The sequence below is a fragment of the Lethenteron reissneri genome, chromosome 64 (assembly GCF_015708825.2).
Source record: "Lethenteron reissneri isolate LAM-NWPU_2019-01 chromosome 64, ASM1570882v1, whole genome shotgun sequence".
Lineage (NCBI taxonomy): Eukaryota > Metazoa > Chordata > Hyperoartia > Petromyzontiformes > Petromyzontidae > Lethenteron > Lethenteron reissneri.
In genome coordinates, this window is record NC_083842.1 from 3,784,000 (window position 1) to 3,801,885 (window position 17,886).

At 56.8% G+C, this 17,886-nt stretch overlaps 1 protein-coding gene across 1 annotated transcript; it reads right to left on the minus strand.

Annotated features, from left to right (window-relative positions):
- Positions 1–562: 562 nt before the first annotated feature.
- LOC133358973 (G-protein coupled receptor 54-like) lies at positions 563–12,574 on the minus strand. The gene is made up of 7 exons (XM_061577355.1): positions 12,390–12,574; positions 11,105–11,229; positions 10,402–10,537; positions 6,749–6,987; positions 6,365–6,484; positions 3,664–3,812; positions 563–602 (listed from the first exon to the last, which is right to left on the minus strand). The coding sequence occupies exons 1-7, from the start codon at positions 12,553–12,555 to the stop codon at positions 563–565; spliced, it is 975 nt and encodes a 324-aa protein (XP_061433339.1). The 5' UTR covers positions 12,556–12,574.
- Between the last annotated feature and the right edge of the window lie 5,312 nt (positions 12,575–17,886).

A 17,886-nucleotide genomic window follows, 5' to 3' on the forward strand; every position in this document is an offset into this window, starting at 1 on the left:
ATTGCATACAATGAAACAAGAAAAGGTATCAAAAGAAAAAACAGCAATGTAATACAATACACTATTAGACATTATTGTAAAAAAAAAGTTGAAAGTGCATCCTATGTGTTAGTGAATTTTTAAAAATATTTTAGGCAGGAATTTTGTTTTAAAATGTTGCTTTTTTGTGGGAGGGGGGACCCCCAGACTCCCTGGAAGATTTGGTCTCCCCCAAAGTTGACTCCATGGCTACGTCCTTGATGGCAGGGCAAGTTTCTTAGACCCACCTCGCTCCCTCTGCCCAATCAGCAGTAGGCCAGTCACAGACACGGCGATGGGCATGTTCCAAGTTGGTTTTGTGTAAGCAGGGTTGTGTAGAGGCCGGGATCAGAGGTCTCTTTCGCTCGAGCAGCGGCTCTGAATGTTTACTGCAGCCCTGCACCCCGTTGGGTCTCTCTTGACTTAAAGCTGTCGTGACTGCAGGAATCCATATTCTTTGGGTCTTTCGCTAAAGTCACGTAGATAGGTTGAAAATTAATCATTAGTTCTTCATCGTAAAAAAAGAATGTCAATAAACGCATACTTAATTTGTGTTTCGAAGATTTACCTCCTTAAACAAAAACCTGCCCACGTCTCGCACCACCAGGGGGTGCGTGATCTCCAGGTTCAGCGCCGACTTCGCTCGGGTAGCGTGGGGCGTGCGTGCGCCTCCTGCCGGTAGGGGTAGCGACGATTGCTGCTGTGTGTGTCTGGCTTAGGGGCCCCCCAGTGGCAGCTGTCCCTGTGCATCAGTCTGCTGCCAGTTGGAGGGGGCGCCGATGATGACGACGATGATGCCGCCGCCGCTGCTGTGTGTGTGTGTGATCCCAATGGAGCGAATTTTTTTGCGGTAAGATTTTTGCGAATTTGGCAAATGTTCAGCCTCGACGGCGACGACACGGCACGGCCCTCCCCTTGCTAACGACGGCGCGTAGCTCCGAGTATTATGATTATTGTTATCAAGGCGGCTATTGAACCCACGGTGATGTATCCAGTGGAGGAGGGGGTCCGCTGGGATTGAACCGGCAGGTCACGTGCGGGTGGGGTAGAGGGGCAGGAATGGAGGAGACCCAACAGCCCCCACGAGGCTAGTGCCACGTGCCTGCCGGCAACAGGGACGCGAGCGGCTGCGCCTCTCTCGACCCGATCACGGTCCTAGTCATACTTCATCGTTCACTTTCATCATGCGATGATTCCAATGTGGGAGCGGCAGTGGCAACAGTCAGCGGACGTTCCACACATCGCGGGTCCCAATATCTGTGGGGGTCACATCTCGCCACGGTGGCTATGAGATGTTAACTACCTCGCCTGGTATACGGGAGGTCGTGGGTTCTATTCCGACCCTGACGATGCCTGCTGCTGTATTTTTGGAGTTTGTGTGTCTCTCATCATCATCACGGTGGCTAGGAGATGTTAACTACCTCGCCTGGTTTACGGGAGGTCGTGGGTTCTATTCCGACACTGACGATGCCTGCTGCTGTATATTTGGAGTCTGCGTCTCTCTCATCATCACCGCGGTGGCTATGAGATGTTAACTACCTCGCCTGGTGTACGGGAGGTCGTGGGTTCTATCCCGACCCTGACGATGCCTGCTGCTGTATATTTTCGCCAGGCCGGAGCCTGTTGGCCCATCAATCGACCCTCATCTCCCGTCTCCCTGGCAACACCTCCAACGTGCACAGCTGGTCGACCCCGTTTGCACCCGCTTAGCCCCTTCGCAACTGGCTGTTTGTCCGTGCAACCTCATGTGGCACACGCTCACCTGTTTGCCCTCAGTTGCCCTGTGCGCACCGCGTATTTCACTCCTCTACACATAGAGACCCATAGAGATAGAGACTCGTCGAGATACATAGAGACCCACAGAGAGATACAGAGAAACCCATAGATACACAGAGACCCATAGAGACCCACAGAGAGATACATAGAGACCCACAGAGAGATACATAGAGACCCATAGATACACAGAGACCCATAGAGACCCATAGATATACATAGAGACCCACAGAGAGATACACAGAGACCCATAGATACACAGAGACCCATAGAGAGATACATAGAGACCCATAGATACACAGAGACCCACAGAGAGATACACAGAGACCCATAGATACACAGAGACCCATAGAGAGATACATAGAGACCCATAGATACACAGAGACCCACAGAGAGATACACAGAGACCCATAGATACACAGAGACCCACAGAGAGATACACAGAGACCCATAGATACACAGAGACCCATAGATACACAGAGACCCATAGAGAGATACATAGAGATAACTGAAAGACCAGCCACAGCAGTGCCAACGTCGCAACCCAGGCTACGGATCGCAGAGCGAACCCGCTGTGGCAGTCTGCGCCCCTTCAACGGAAGAGGATGAGGAACAGCGACAAAGTCTCTCTCTGCTGTGGACAGCAGCAGCGCCTCCACATTGAGTCCGAATATTTTATTTAGACGACAGGAGGAGGAATCCGATGAGCTATGAAGCTCTTTGTTGCACAGATGGTCTCGTAGGGGGCAGGGGGTGCGCGATAATAAATAAATAAAACTCCTCTTCACTAGCGCGCAAACCCGAGCGGGCGGCGAGATGCGTGTTCGACAAAACCCTCGGGGTTTCTCTTTGGCTGCTCATCCAGGTCGAGAAGGTCAGCGGGGTTGGTGACGATCGCTAGCCAAAATTACAGCTCGCAACAACAACAACCACCACTGCGACCTACAACAACACTTACCAATACCACTACAGCTACACTTACAACCACCACCACCACGACAGCAACACTTACAACCACAGCAGCGATCCACAACTGCAGCATCAGACCACAACAACAACAATTGTCACAACAACTACAACAACCACCATCGCAGGAATAGCTCCAACCGCACTCACAACCACCAACCGATGCTAAAGAGCAAAGCTACGACTACAGCCTACCCATAGCAACAAGCAACCACAACCACCACAGCAGCCACCAACAACAACGACATATCACCGTAGCAACGGTGACTACAGCCACAGAAGCAGCAGCGAGCGCAGCCTCTTTTGAGTCGGTGGGTGGTCTCAACGACGAATCCGACCACACGTTACGCTCTACCGAGCTGGTGGTCTCGACAAAGCTGACGGTTTTTGTTACATGCACTGCGCTGGTGTGTGTTGTTGAATTCAACAGCTGCCACAATCACGCCCCAACCACGGTCCGCCACAACCACAACCGCAACATTAACCCGCTGCGGCGGTATCGCGATCTCCGTCGTGGTGACCGCGCCGTCCGGAGCCGGCGGGCCAGAGTCTGCGGGGCCTCGCGGGTCGCCCCAGCTCCGTCGTGCGGTGGCGGCGGCGGTACTCGGTACTCGGCTCTGCAGCGTGGCCCAAACCGCCGCGGCGGCGGCATTGTCATCGCTACGGTGCGCCGCTGGGCCGTGCGGACTCTGGAACTTCGCTCCGCCGCCGCCGCCGAGTTCGCGCCGCCGACACCGCTACGGTGCCTGGGCCATGCGCGCCATCTCCACGTGGAGCACGGCGATGCAGCCGGTGGCGGAGGAGCCCGGGGCGGAGGAGCCCGGGGCAGGGACTGACGCGGCCGGCGGCGACGGCGGCGGCGGCGGCGGCGGAGGAGCGGCGTGCACGCGCCGGTTGCACACACGCGGGAAGGCCGTGCGGAAGAGCTTGCGGAAGGAGCCGCCCATGAAGGCGTAGACGATGGGGTTGAGCGCCGAGTTGGCGTACGACATGCAGTGCGCCCAGATCTTCAGCTTGTAGGTGCCGTAGCTGTGCGAGAACGTCGGTGCCAAGGCCTGAGGGGGGGGAACCCAGAGAGCCGCGGGGGTTGATCGTCTCGAGCGACGTGCGTCACGTCGCGGTCGCGATCTTTATTCACGCCCGGAGGGATCCGACGAGCTGTAAAGCTCTTGATTTGAAGTTTTCGTGACTGCCGGAATCCATACTCTTTGGTTCTTTCGGTAAAGTCACGTGGGTATAAAATTTAATAAATCACGACGTTTCGATCGCAACACAAGCGGTCGTCCTCAGGCGGAAAACAATATAATCCAGCAGTGGAACCGCTGAACCAGCGAGAGAGCAGCTACAACAACAAGAGGTTATTATATATGTGGTGATGGGCAAGGAGGCGGGGTCTGAGCTCGAAAGGAATTCAACCCCCGGACACAAGCACGTCCGTTGCGCTAATGGGGGAGATTGGGGAGAGAGGGATTAGGGAGGGAGATTAGCATGAATGAGCATCCATCCCGCTTCAGAGGATCATGCCCGCATATGCGCACAACGGCAGTGTTAATGAGAGATTAGCACCATGAGAGTGCACTCCAAAGGACATGTGAGAGATCTAAGAGAGAGGCATAGAGAGGAGAGAGACACCGAGAGTCGGAAATAACAGCTGACATAGGCAGGTAGGATGGAAACATCACAGTCAGCTAATACTTTACCTGGTTAATAAGTCCTTCCAATGACTGCTTAGTTTGTACCCATCTTCTCGGTTGAAGTTGTGTCTGTGTTTATATATCTGGATGGCTTCATGAATACATCTCTGATGGTAGCCGGTAGGTTTGCAGAGAACCTCCGTCTCAGAAAAATCAATTTCGTGTGAGCCCACAGCGTTAAAACAATGATCGGCAATGGCAGAGGTATTGGTCCTACCGTGTTTCAAATCTGCCTTGTGTTTACGAACGCGGTCTGAGACATGTCGCTTAGTTTCCCCAATGTAACTGCTGCCGCAACCACAACTCAGTTTGTAGACACCGGGGTATTGCATGGCAGGAATCACATCCTTTACAGATGGGATTAAATCACGGATTTTGTGTACTGTGTTGAAACGAACCTGGATCTTGTGTTTGTTTAAGATTTTGGAAATCTTTTTGGTAACCCCTGCTATGTACGGTAAAAGTGATGGTTTTGGTCGGATCCTCAGAAGGTTGTCTCCGCATGGCTGGGGAGACAGCTTTGCGGATTGTACAGTCCGAGTATCTGTTCACCCTGAGTGCTTGGTGTACCTGCTCCAACTCACTGGCTAGGTGGTGCTGGTCGGAGATGCAACGCGCCCTGTGGTGGAGTGTTTTGATGAGGGAATTATTCGTCTCGTGATGGCGCCAACAGCAGCGGGGCCGGGGCCGGGGGTAAAATAAAATGGGGGGGGGGGGGTGTGTGGGTGAGGATGTGTGTGGGTGGGTGGGTGGGGGTGTGTGGGTGGGTGGGTGGGGGTGTGTGGGTGGTTGGGGGTGTATGTGCATGAGGGGTGGACAGTCCTCTACTGCCAAACAACAGGGAGTGGCTCTTCATCTGAACAAAAGAATGAAGGGGGCGTGGGAGCGTGGCGGTGAGGTGTGGGAAGCGGTAAGCCCCAGACTACTTTGGGCTCGCCTTCCCATCAACCGGAGGCGAGGAGTGGTGGTCGTGGTTACTTATGCCCCCACTGAAGACAAACATCCGTGGAGGGATGCAGGCAAGGCCGATGAGTCAGATGGCTTCTATGACCTTCTGTCACAGGTGTTAGCTAAAATGGCCCCTGTTGGGCGACTTCAATGCCCGAGTTGGTCATTTTTCATCGGTTGCGTAATGCTGTGTGGAAGCTATCTGGTCTATTGCTCCGCACGAAGCTTCAGGTCTGCTCGGCCACGGTCATTCAATCCCTTCTATATGCTTGCAAAACGTAGACTACCCTAATGGAACATCTGGGTTTAACCAGGCTGGATTGTGTGAAGAGCTCACAAATCCTTGAAAGATCTGGACAAAGTCCCATCGGTGAGCTCTTCCGGCAGGCAAGGCTGCGTTGGCTGGGTCATGTAGCCCGCATGCCCAGCCACCACATGCCTAAACAGCTTTTGTTCGGCCTGATAGAGGGGGATAAATGGGCGTGGCATGGGCTAGAGAAGAGTGGACTTGCTGATGACTGGTACCAGCGATGTCAACATCGGCCTCAGTGGAGGAGGCTCGTGAAGGACGCTACTGGGCAGTTGGAGGCAGTCCCCCTCGAACAATAACGGAGGGCGGAGGAGCAACGCTCACAACAAAGAGCGGAGCGCCGGGTGGCTAAAGCACAGCAAGTTGGCACAGTAGGAGGCACAGGTGGTGCATTAGCCAGTCATCTCGGTCATCTCGGTGAGTCGACCCGTGGTACCTGGGTCTGCCCCGTGACCTCCTGCCAGCGCGCGTTTGACACTTCACGTGGCCTCAACGTGCACATAGCCTGGCACAAGCGTCGTGGTGACGTCACCGCCACTTAGTGGCAAATGGCGGTTGTTGTTGTGTGGGTGGGTGTGTGGGTGAGGGTGTGAGTGGTTGTGTGGGTGGGTGATGCTGTGTGTGTGTGGGTGCGTCACGGGAGGGAGCGCGTCACCTGGTAGAGGATGAGGATCTGGATGGGGCCCCAGCAGATGGCGAACAGTGCCACGATGACGACGACCATGCGGGACACGGCGGCGTGCACCGCCCGCGAGCGCTCCGACACCAGCTGCCCCTGGCGCGCACGGACCCAGCGGGCGGCGAGGGGGACGGGACAACCGCGGTCAGGGCACGACCCTCACCCCACATCCCTCCGCCCCCCCTCCCACCCCCCGGGGTGACGGCTTTGCCGAGGTCTCACGCAGAAGGGAGGGGGGGGGCACATATATGTCTGTGGAACTTCTTTCGCACCGTACGTAGCCAACCGCGCCAATCGGAGACGCGGGGGGAAGGCCAACAAACTGAACGCAAAAGGCGGCTCCGTCCCGTCGCCTCCCACCTGGTAGTTGTTGTCGACGGGCTGCACGACGGGGCGGCCGATGCGGTTGAGCATGAATCCGTAGCTGAGGCAGATGGTGAGCAGGGGCAACAGGTAGGTGAGCGCGAAGGTGTAGAGGAGGAACGCCACGCGGCGGCCCTCCGACAGGAAGCTCTCCACGCAGTAGGTCCGGGGGCCGTACCAGAAGCCCTCCTCCACCCGGTGGTGCAGGGCCACGGGAAGCGAGACCACGAACGACCCTGCGGGGGGCGGAGTGGCGGGGGGGGGGACACGGGAGGGAGACAGGGAGGGATCAGATCGCGTTAAGTACGACGATTGCTTGTGTTGCGATCGAAACGTCGTAGTTTTTTGTTTTGTTATTTTCTTTGATCTTGTCTACGTGACTTTACCGATGGTGACTTTACCGATGGTGACGCATTTATATTCACGCGATCTAACCCCAACAACAACCTTTATCCTTTACTGTGGATTCTATTGGCGGCCGCCATCCCACCTGGCCACGGCGATGCGGCTGCGTTGGCTGCAGTGGTGCAACAGCGCAGTGAACAAAGCGACCCCATCAGCACGTTCCGTGTCAACACCACTGCGCGTCGCCTCGAGTGCAATTACATATGTCATGGGCGACGTTTCAGGCAACGGCCCTTTCTTCATCGCACGTTTCTCTACGTATCGAGAATGCTAATTCGGCCATTTTTAAATGTGGCAGGTGACCGCAGCTTGCCCCGACAGTACGTGGCGGCTATCCGGGAAAATCTTTGTCTAGATCAGTGGCCGCTCTACATCCTCTCCCTAGAGCCGTGGGTGGCCTTGAGCATCGTCAAACGTGGCCACGTGGGCACCCCGCCGCCCACGTGGGCACCCCCCCCCGCCCACGTGGGCATCTCCCACGTGAGCCCCACAAGGCCGTTGATGAATCGTTTTCTTGTTTGAACTGTAGCTGTCAACCCATATACCGTTGAGCCGTATTCTTGTGCAGGGAAATTTAATTTTCAGGTCCACAGGGCGTACAGCCGTTTCAATACGGGCAAGCAAAAGTTGTGTTGTCTATTTGTTTGTGTTTCTCCCTTGTGATGTGACTTTGTAGGAATGAACGTTGAGATTTTTAAGGGCACGGGGGTGACCTATGAGGTCTGAACTGGTCTGTGGTTGGCAGCCAGGATACAGGAGCTCAAGGCGCTGTCTATAACAGAGTTGTGAAAAGCCGTGACAACATTTGAGTGATTTAGATGGCCAGAGGCAGTGAGCGTCAGGGCCGAGGAATGAGTGGCCGTAACATAGGGCACGTGGGGGGTCACGAAAGGGCGATAGGGGAGGGGCGAGGAGGGTGGAGGGGTGAGGGGAGGGGGGGAGGGAGTGGAGGGGCGAGGAGGGGTGGAGGGGTGAGGGGAGGGGGGGAGGGAGGGTGGAGGGGCGAGGAGGGTGGAGGGGTGAGGGGGGGGGAGGGAGTGGAGGGCTAGAGGGTGGAGGGTGCTGGGGTAGTGAGTGGAGGGGCTAGGTGGGGGGAGGGGTGAGTGGGGGATGAGTGTAGGTTCGAGGGGGGTGGAGGGGGTGCGGGGGGGAGGGATTGGAGGGGCGAGGAGGTGGGGGGTGAGGGTGGGAGGGAGTGAGGGCGAGGGGGGTGGAGGGGTGACGGGGGGGTAGGAGTTGAGGGCGAGGAGGTTTTTTTTGAAGGGGTGAGGAGGGGGGACGGGTTGGAGGGGCAAGGAGGGGGAGGGTTGAGGGGGGGAGGGAGTGGAGGGCGAGGAGGGTGGAGGGGTGATGTGGGGAGGAGTGGAGGGGCGAGGAGGGGGAGGGGTGAGGGGGGAGGGGTGGAGGGGCAGGAGGGGGGAGAGTGAGAGGGAGGAGTGGAGGGCGAGGAGGTGGAGGGGTGAGGGGGGAGGGAGTGGAGGGAGGGATGGTGGAGGGGTGAGGGGGGGGAGGTAGTGGAGGGCGAGGGTGGGTGGAGTGGTGAGGGGGGGGGAGGGGAAGTGGAGGAGAGGATGGTGGAGGGGTGAGGGGAAGGGGGGAAGGGTTGGAGGGGCAAGAGGGTGGAGGGTTGAGGGGGGAGGAGTGGAGGCGAGGGGGGTGAGGTGAGGGGAGGGGGAGGGGCGAGGGGGTGGAGGGGTGAGGGGAGGGGGGAGGGAGTGGAGGGGCGAGGGGGTGGAGGGGTGAGGGGAGGGGGGAGGGAGTGGAGGGGCGAGGGGAGGGGGGAGGGAGTGGGGGGCGAGGGGAGGGGGGGAGGGAGTGGAGGGGTGAGGGGAGGGGGGAGGGAGTGGAGGGGCGAGGGGGGTGGAGGGGTGAGGGGGGGAGGGAGTGGAGGGGCGGCAATTCTCATTTGGCGATGAACGGGATGCGAGGGTGAGTCGTGATTCGCCTTCCCCGCGTGTCAGACACCTTTAGTCAGCCGCTCCTCGTGCACCGACAACGATCGCGCTGATGTCTTCCACCATCATCTCCAGCAGCATCACCAGCAGCATCACCATCATCACCATCATCATCACCAGCAGCATTACCATCATCACCATCATCACCAGCAGCATCACCATCATCATCATCACCAGCAGCATCACCATCATCATCACCAGCAGCATCACCATCATCATCATCACCAGCAGCATCACCATCATCACCAGCAGCATCACCATCATCATCACCACCATGCTCATCTCCATCATCACCAGCAGCATCACCATCATCATCACCACCATCATCACCATCATCATCACCAGCAGCATCACCATCATCACCACCATCATCACTATCATCATCACCATCATCATCACCATCAGCATCATCACTATCATCACCACCATCACCACCACCATCATCACCATCACCACCACCATCATCACCATCATCATCACCAGCAGCATCACCACCACTGTTATCATTTTTCTTTATCGTGTGTACCCGTCTTCACTGAGTCTCAAGACGCTGGTTGGTTTTCAAGAGGTTCCTGGCCAAGCGTTGAGCAGTTGGGGAGGTTTGGGGTAGGGTGGTCGCAGCGGTAATTGAGGATTAAAAATTGACTTAAAACTTTCGTGACTGCAGGAATTCATATTCTTTGGTTCTTTCAGTAAAGTCACGTAGATAGAAACTAAAAATAAAATAAAGTTACAATTTAAAAATTAATTGAAATTAAAAATAAAAGCAAAAAACCCACGACGTTTCGATCGTAACACACGCAGTCTTCATCTCTCCGCCTGATGAAGGCCGCTTGTGTTGCGATCGAAACGTCGTGGTTTTGTTTGCTTTTAATTTACATTTAAATTTACATTTTAATTAAATTAAATTAATATTTTCCACCTTACGTGCCTTTACCGAAAGAACCAAGAATTTCCCAGAGTATAGTTGAGGATGGTTTTTCATTTTAAATTCCAGTCGTGGGTAACGTTAAAGATCCGGCCATCTGCCGCTCGAGGGAGTTCCGCCGGAGCCGACCCAGCCGTGCGCCCGCCTCGCCGTCCGCAGTGGCCCAAGTTCGACAAATCGCGCCGCGAATTTCTCTGGACGGGACGGAGTTGGGGGTGGTTCGGATCACCGCTCGACAACGTCGCCCCCTCGTGGTGGGGCGTGAACAGCGGCAGGCTCGGACGACGGTGCTGCCCCCTCCCCCACCTGGTACCCGTCCAGATGGGGGCACTGCCCCCCTGCCCCCCTGCCCCCCCTGGTACCCGTCCAGATGGCCGCGCTGACGGAGAGAGCGAGACGCGTGGTGCGGCGGTAGAGCGACTTGAGGGGTCGCAGCGCAAGGTAGCAGCGGTCGATGCTCATGGCCGTGAGCGTAGCGCACGTGGCCTGCACCGTCACCTGGTCGCTCGCGAACACACAACAGGCAAAGGTCCCCCGTGTAGCCTGCGACGGACTGTTGGGGCAAGTGCTTGTGAGCGAGCATCAATCACTGACACTCACCCACACTCACTCACACTCATCTACACTCACTCTCACTCATTCACTCTCACTCACTCTCACTCACTCACTCTCACTCACTCTCACTCACTCTCTCACACACTCACTCACACTCATTCACACTCACTCATTCACACTCACTCACACTGACACTCAGACTCACACTCACACTGACACTCACTCACTCACACTACTCACTCTCACTCACTCACACTCACTCACACACTCACCCACACTCACACTCATCCATACTCACACTATATTCTTATGTTTTTTCACACTCATCTAGACTCGTTCATACTCTCACTGACACTCACCCACTCTCACTGACACACTCTCACACTCACTCACACTCACCCACACTCTCACTCACACGCCACATGACGAAGGGGTGGCGTGTGGGGGCTGGGGGTGGACACACAGCCCCCCACGTGTGCACGACGTCACCACTGGCAAGCCGACGGTCACCTGCTGAAGGTAGTTGACGAACTTGCACATGAAGTCCCCGAACACCCAGCTGGGCAGTGGGTAGAGCGTGGCCGTGAAGGGCACGCAGCTCACCAGGAAGATGACGTCCGTGCATGCCAGGTTCGCTGTGGGCACAGCAGCAGCAGCGGGGATCGTAGCGGCAGTAGCGGCGGTGACCGCCTCCACGACTGCTTTGTCCGTATCTGAGCGAGCAGTTGCTTAGTCAACCACGGCTCTCGAAACCCAGATACTAAATCATCGCCCACCACGACTGCTTTGTCCGCATCTGAGCGAGAAGTTGCTCGGTCAACCACGGCTCTGGAAACCCAGCAACTAAATCATCGCCCCCACGACTGCTTTGAACGCATCTGAGCGAGCCGTTGTTCGGTCAACCGCGGCTCTCGAAACACAGATACTAAATCATCGCCAGCGACTGCTTTGGCTAAAGCAATATACAGTCCAAAATGTATACTGTACGTGATGGTCCAGATGTCCTGTGCCCCCCCCCCCCCAATATTTTTTATTTGCCTATAACATTGTTTTTTTTTCTTTCTAGATTTAAAGCTTTCGTGACTGCAAGGATTCATACTCTTAATAATAATAGAAATAAAATAATAAATCACGACGTGATATCACTTGATGCAGTAAAATTAGCTGTGACGGTCCCACCTGATGACGGAGACTTGTGTTGCCTCCGAAACGTCGTGATTTTTTATTTTATTCCTGTTATTATTTTTGAATTATTATTTTTTACCTACGTGACTTTACTGAAAAAAAACCTAAGAGTGTTGTTTTTTTTATATTCCTGGATATTTCGGTAAAGTCACGTAGATAGGTTCAAAGAAAATAACAAAAAAAAACTACGACGTTTCGATCGCAACATGCGACCGCTTGTGTTGCGATCGAAACGACGTCGTTTTTTTTTATGTGACCCAAGAATATGAATCCCTGCAGTCACGAAAGCTTTAAGTGAATAGTTTTTTTTTTCTTTTGCATATTCATTTCTGTTTTAAATAGACTTTAATAATATCTACATGAGCGGAACGATGATGATGATGTTGATGATGTGTGTCTGCATCTCTGTATTGTATCGCTGTTCTGCCCATCCGGTCAGCACGGTCGGCTACGTACGGTGCGAACGAAGTTCAACACACGCACATATCAACACAAGCGTTGTCCAATTTAATACCGACGTGACTTTACCGAAGGCTACATCACTGTGGATGTTTGTCTCTGCGTCTCGGTGTCTGTGTTCTATGCGTGCCCCTCTCTCCCCCCCCCTTACCGATGTAGAAGTTGGTGACGGTCCGCATCTGCCTGTTCCTGCCGACGACGACCACCACCAAGAGGTTCCCCGTGAGCCCCAGGGCCATGATGAGGGCGAACACGAGGGGCACCAGCCACGCGTCTATCAGGGGGGGCGGCGTGGCCCCGGCCGCCCATGCCACCATCTCGACCGCAGCCGCCGTCCCCTCGTCTGACCCCCGGGTCGCGGTCTCCCCGTGGCACCGCTCAGCCGAACTCTCAGACTCGGTGCCGATCGCCAGGAGCGCCGACAGGAGGCAGCTCCAGCCGTCCTGCGCGTCCGTCACGTTGAGCGGAGCGCGCTGCGTCATTCCCGTTCGTGTGAGCGCGTGTGAGCTGAGAGTGTTGGAGCGTGCTGAGTGTGTGGGGGGGAGCGGTGGTGCAGCGGTTAGCGCTACGCTGCGCTACGAACCCGGCTGTGAGCAGAGTTCGATTCCCGCTCACGGCCAAAAATCAGTGACGATTTTCTGAACCTGTTCTGGGCTTCCCCTAGGTCGACTCAGCCTCAGATGAGTACTCGGTGCGGTGTGTAAGCATCGCCACTGGGGAGACAAAGGCGGCCGGGCGTGGTGCTGGCCACCCACCCCCCCGTGTGCCGTGCCGACCTTCACAGATGCTGCCCGCTAGAGGCACTTGCCCTCGAATCGTGTGCGTGGGGCTACACGTGCCATCTCTTGCGCGTGTGCGAGCGCGCAACGCGCACACTCACGCGTGCGTTCAAGCGAAGCGATCGGTCGCACGCAACCTGGTCGCACGCAACCCGCCGGGAGTTGGGCTGAGCGCAACCTGAGCGCGACTGATCGCCACGGACTCGCGCGTATTTATAGATCGGAGGGAGGTGTCGTCTTTGTGGCGCGTCGCCTCGCCTGCTGGCAGATTGTCGATCGCCTCGTGGCACCGTCAGCGAGGTTGTGTGTTCACCAGCGTATCGCCTGACCCCTGTGCGTGTGTGAGTGTGTGTTAGCCTGTTGGCTTGTGTGTGGTACCACCACACTGGCGGTGTGTCTGCGCGACTATCAGACGATGTGTCCGCCTGTTTGTGAACTCCTCGGTGTGTCCGCCCCGCCTTATAGCTCTTCTGCCTGCCAAGCGAGACGACAGCCTCTATGAAGGTGGGCAATCACCAAAGTCTGGGCCATCCCCCCCCAGCACAGCCGACCAGGAAAGTGATTTCAGGTTGAGCAGATTTTCGGCGATGCGCAGGACCGGTTCAGATATTCGCCGCTGAACGGGAATCAAACTCGGGTCGCCGGGTTGGTAGCGCAGTGGCGCTAACCACTGCGCCACCGCTCCCCACAAGCGAGCGCGCAACAAAGACAAAGATCCCCCGTGTAGCCTTTTAAAAAAGTGCTGGGGGCAAGTGCTGTTAGCGAGTCAGCACGCTGAGACGGGCAGGTGCATTGTTTTTAATTCCACGATGGGTCGGACGTGATATCTAACGGTGGTTGTCGCCTGTTTAGACTCGCCATAGGAACGTGGAATTTCCACCAATAGTTCGGGGCGATGCCGCAGCTGCTGCGTTGGCAGTGGTGCACAAACAAAACCAACTACAACAACAAACTCAACACGCTCCGTGTCAATAATAACAGGAGACGTTTCGGGCAATGACCCTTCTTCAAAGCAGATATTTTATTATTCGCATTTTGCCCGTCCAAGGATTGGTGTATTGCAGCGAATCTGAAACTTGCAAGCGAAGAGCAGACCGCGACGTGATATGCATCAATTCGTGTGCAATCTGTTAGGGCGCGGAGACACGGACCTATTTCATTCAAAGTAATAATCCCTCGTTCATCACGACGTCCTTTTTACTTTGATGTCTCAACAGCAGCGTGACGGAGACCACGTGACGACGTGAGGGTTCTGCCCTTGGTCGTGGGGGCTGTGAGTTGACGCCGAGGAGGGGGGAGGAGGCGCCTCGCCCCCCCCCCCATGCGCAGTGACGTCACCCGCTCATGATTATTAATGAGGGGGGAGGGGTTCTCCATGCGGAGTGACGTCACCCGCTCATGATTATTAATGAGGGGGGGGGGGCTGGTGGAGTGACGTCACGCGCGTTACACACTAACATTATTGGGTAGTAATAATAATAGTAGCAGCAGCAACATCCTTTTCACCATCGGTCATCGTGGTTCCACCCAAGCTCCACCCCCTCCCGCCAAGTTAATTATCGCGACGCAGCGCAAGTTGCATGAGGGTCACAGTCAATGATGGGCACATCGCTTGCGGTGTGGGTGGGGGGTGAAGTGTGGGTACTCCGGCTTCTTCTGAGATGTACCCCCCCCCCCCCCCCCACGGCAGAGGGGCTGTCTCGAGTGGAGGTCTCCTCCACAGGCAATGGCACTTGCAGGGCTGCGCCTTCACATTGTTTCACGTGAACTGGAGTCGTCCTGTGGCCCGGGGTGTCTGGGTGTGAGCGAGACCACGACGCTGTCGAGCGCGTGGCTCCACGTTCTGTTGAAGGCTGTATGGGATATCTTTTGACCACACCGTGCACCTAGCCTGGCACGAGCGGGTCTTGTGAGCGGCGAGGCTTGTAAATGTGACTGTCACTGCCATCGTGAGGTTGACGGTGAGGGTCAGGGAGAGATGAGAGGGAGGAGGAGAGAGATGAGGGTGGAGAGAGAGAGAGGCGAGGGACAGGAAGAGAGAGGTGACAGGAAGACAGAGAGATGAGAGAGATGAGAGGGGGGGGGTAGGAAGACAGAGAGATGAGAGAGATGAGAGGGGGGGATAGGAAGACAGAGAGATGAGAGAGATGAGAGGGGGGGGGGATAGGAAGACAGAGAGATGAGAGAGAGATGAGAGAGGGGGGGGGGGGATAGGAAGATAGCGAGACGAGATGGAGCGTAAGAGATGACAAGAGAGGCGAGTGGAAGGAAACGAGGGTTGCAGAGAGGAAGCGAGAGGAGAGGGAGGGAGGAGGGAGCAGGGGAGGAGAGGGAGGGAGGAGGGAGCAGGGGAGGAGAGGGAGGGAGGAGGGAGCAGGGGAGGAGGGAGGGAGGGGGGGGAGGGAGCAGGGGAGGAGGAGGGAGGGAGGAGGGAGCAGGGGAGGAGAGGGAGGGAGGAAGGAGCAGGGGGGAGAGGGAGGAGGAGGGAGCAGGGGAGGAGAGGGGGGGAGGAGGGAGGGAGCAGGGGAGGAGAGGGAGGGAGGAGGGAGCAGGGAGGAGGAGGGGAGGGAGGAGGGAGCAGGGGAGGAGAGGGAGGGAGGAGGGAGCAGGGGAGGAGGGAGGGAGGAGAGGGAGCAGGGGAGGAGAGGGAGGGAGGAGGGAGCAGGGGAGGAGAGGGAGGGAGGAGGGAGCAGGGGAGGAGAGGGAGGGAGGAGGGAGCAGGGGAGGAGAGGGAGGGAGGAAGGAGCAGGGGAGGAGAGGGAGGGAGGAGGGAGCAGGGGAGGAGAGAGGGGGGAGGAGGGGAGCAGGGGAGGAGAGGGAGGGAGGAGGGAGCAGGGGAGGAGAGGGAGGGAGGAGGGAGCAGGGGAGGAGAGGGAGGGAGGAGGGAGCAGGGGAGGAGAGGGAGGGAGGAGGGAGCAGGGGAGGAGAGGGAGGGAGGAGGGAGCAGGGGAGGAGAGGGAGGGAGGAGGGAGCAGGGGAGGAGAGGGAGGGAGGAGGGAGCAGGGGAGGAGAGGGAGGGAGGAGGGAGCAGGGGAGGGAGGAGAGGGAGGGAGGAGGGAGCAGGGGAGGAGAGGGGGGGAGGAGGGAGCAGGGGAGGAGAGGGAGGGAGGAGGGAGCAGGGGAGGAGAGGGAGGGAGGGAGGAGGGAGCAGGGGAGGAGAGGGAGGGAGGAGGGAGCAGGGGAAGAGAGGGAGGGGAGGAGGGAGCAGGGGAGGAGAGGGAGGGAGGAGGGAGCAGGGGAGGAGAGGGAGGGAGGAGGGAGCAGGGGAGGAGAGGGAGGGAGGAGGGAGCAGGGGAGGAGAGGGGGGGAGGAGGGAGCAGGGGAGGAGAGGGAGGGAGGAGGGAGCAGGGGAGGAGAGGGAGGGAGGAGGGAGCAGGGGAGGAGAGGGAGGGAGGAGGGAGCAGGGGAGGAGAGGGAGGGAGGAGGGAGCAGGGGAGGAGAGGGAGGGAGGAGGGAGCAGGGGAGGAGAGGGAGGGAGGAGGGAGCAGGGGAGGAGAGGGAGGGAGGAGGGAGCAGGGGAGGAGAGGGAGGGAGGAGGGAGCAGGGGAGGAGAGGGGAGGGAGGAGCAGGGGAGGAGAGGGAGGGAGGAGGGAGCAGGGAGGAGAGGGAGGAGGGAGCAGGGGAGGAGAGGGAGGGAGGAGGGAGCAGGGGAGGAGAGGGAGGGAGGAGGGAGCAGGGAGGAGAGGAGCGAGGAGGGAGCAGGGGAGGAGAGGGAGGGAGGAGGGAGCAGGGGAGGAGAGGGAGGGAGGAGGGAGCAGGGGAGGAGAGGGAGGGAGGAAGGAGCAGGGGAGGAGAGGGAGGGAGGAGGGAGCAGGGGAGGAGAGGGGGGGAGGAGGGAGCAGGGGAGGAGAGGGAGGGAGGAGGGAGCAGGGGAGGAGAGGGAGGGAGGAGGGAGCAGGGGAGGAGAGGGAGGGAGGAGGGAGCGAGGAGAGTTAAGAGGGAGACGAGAGAGCAGTGACGTGCACTGGCGAGTGTCAGAGTCAGATTCACACACTGAGGGGGCGTGTTAGACACGCCCCCCTCAGTGAGGCAGATGTGATAGCTGCCTCCCCTGGTGCCTTTTCATTGCAGTTTCACGACAAGACCAGCGAGTCTAAATATCTTTATACACATACGTGAAATAAGTTAGCTGGAGTATGGAAGGCGAGGACATGAAATGAAGGGGTCTACAAACATTACATTGGTGATACACTGAGATAGTAACAGGCACAAGCTTATTACCCACGCTCCATCCAGTTACTGAGGGGTTGCACAATCAGAGGGGAGGCTGAGCTCGTCGCTGCCTCACCTCTCGTCTCTTCCTGTATTTGCAGCGGACCTCCGCAAATTTGTCGATTTTGACTATAAAAATTATTAGAATCGTACAGAAATCGCATTTATAACACAGATCGGTGGACATTTTTTAAATATTTATTTCATTTTTTTTTACTTTTCATAACAGCTATTTTCATTGGCGTATGACAGGTGGTGAGGAGGAGGCTTTGCCTCCCCTGCCTTCCCTGACCGCACGTCCCTGCTAGAAGATAGAGTGACACAGAGACACAGAGTGAGAGAGAGACACAGAGTGAGTGAGAGAGACACACATAGACTCAAGAGTGAGAGACACACAGAGAGAGAGACGCACACAGAGACTCAGAGTGAGTGAGTGACAGAGAGATTGACACACAGAGACACACACAGAGACTCAGAGTGAGTGAGAGAAACACACAGAGACAGTGAGAGAGACACACACAGAGACACACAGAGTGAGTGAGAGACACACACAGAGACAGTGAGAGAGACACACACAGAGACACACAGAGTGAGTGAGAGACACACACAGAGACAGTGAGAGAGACTCAGAGTGAGTGAGAGACACACACAAAGACA

Excerpts from the sequence above, each read along its gene's own strand:
- LOC133358973 (XM_061577355.1), bottom strand. The coding sequence starts at position 12,555 with ATGGTGGCATGGGCGGCCGGGGCCACGCCGCCCCCCCTGATAGACGCG. Across the intron at positions 6,485-6,748 it reads CCGTCGACAACAACTACCAG|GGGCAGCTGGTGTCGGAGCG; the intron begins GTGGGAGGCGAC and ends CGTGCGCGCCAG. Across the intron at positions 603-3,663 it reads CTCTTCCGCACGGCCTTCCC|GTTTTTGTTTAAGGAGGTAA; the intron begins GCGTGTGTGCAA and ends AGACGTGGGCAG.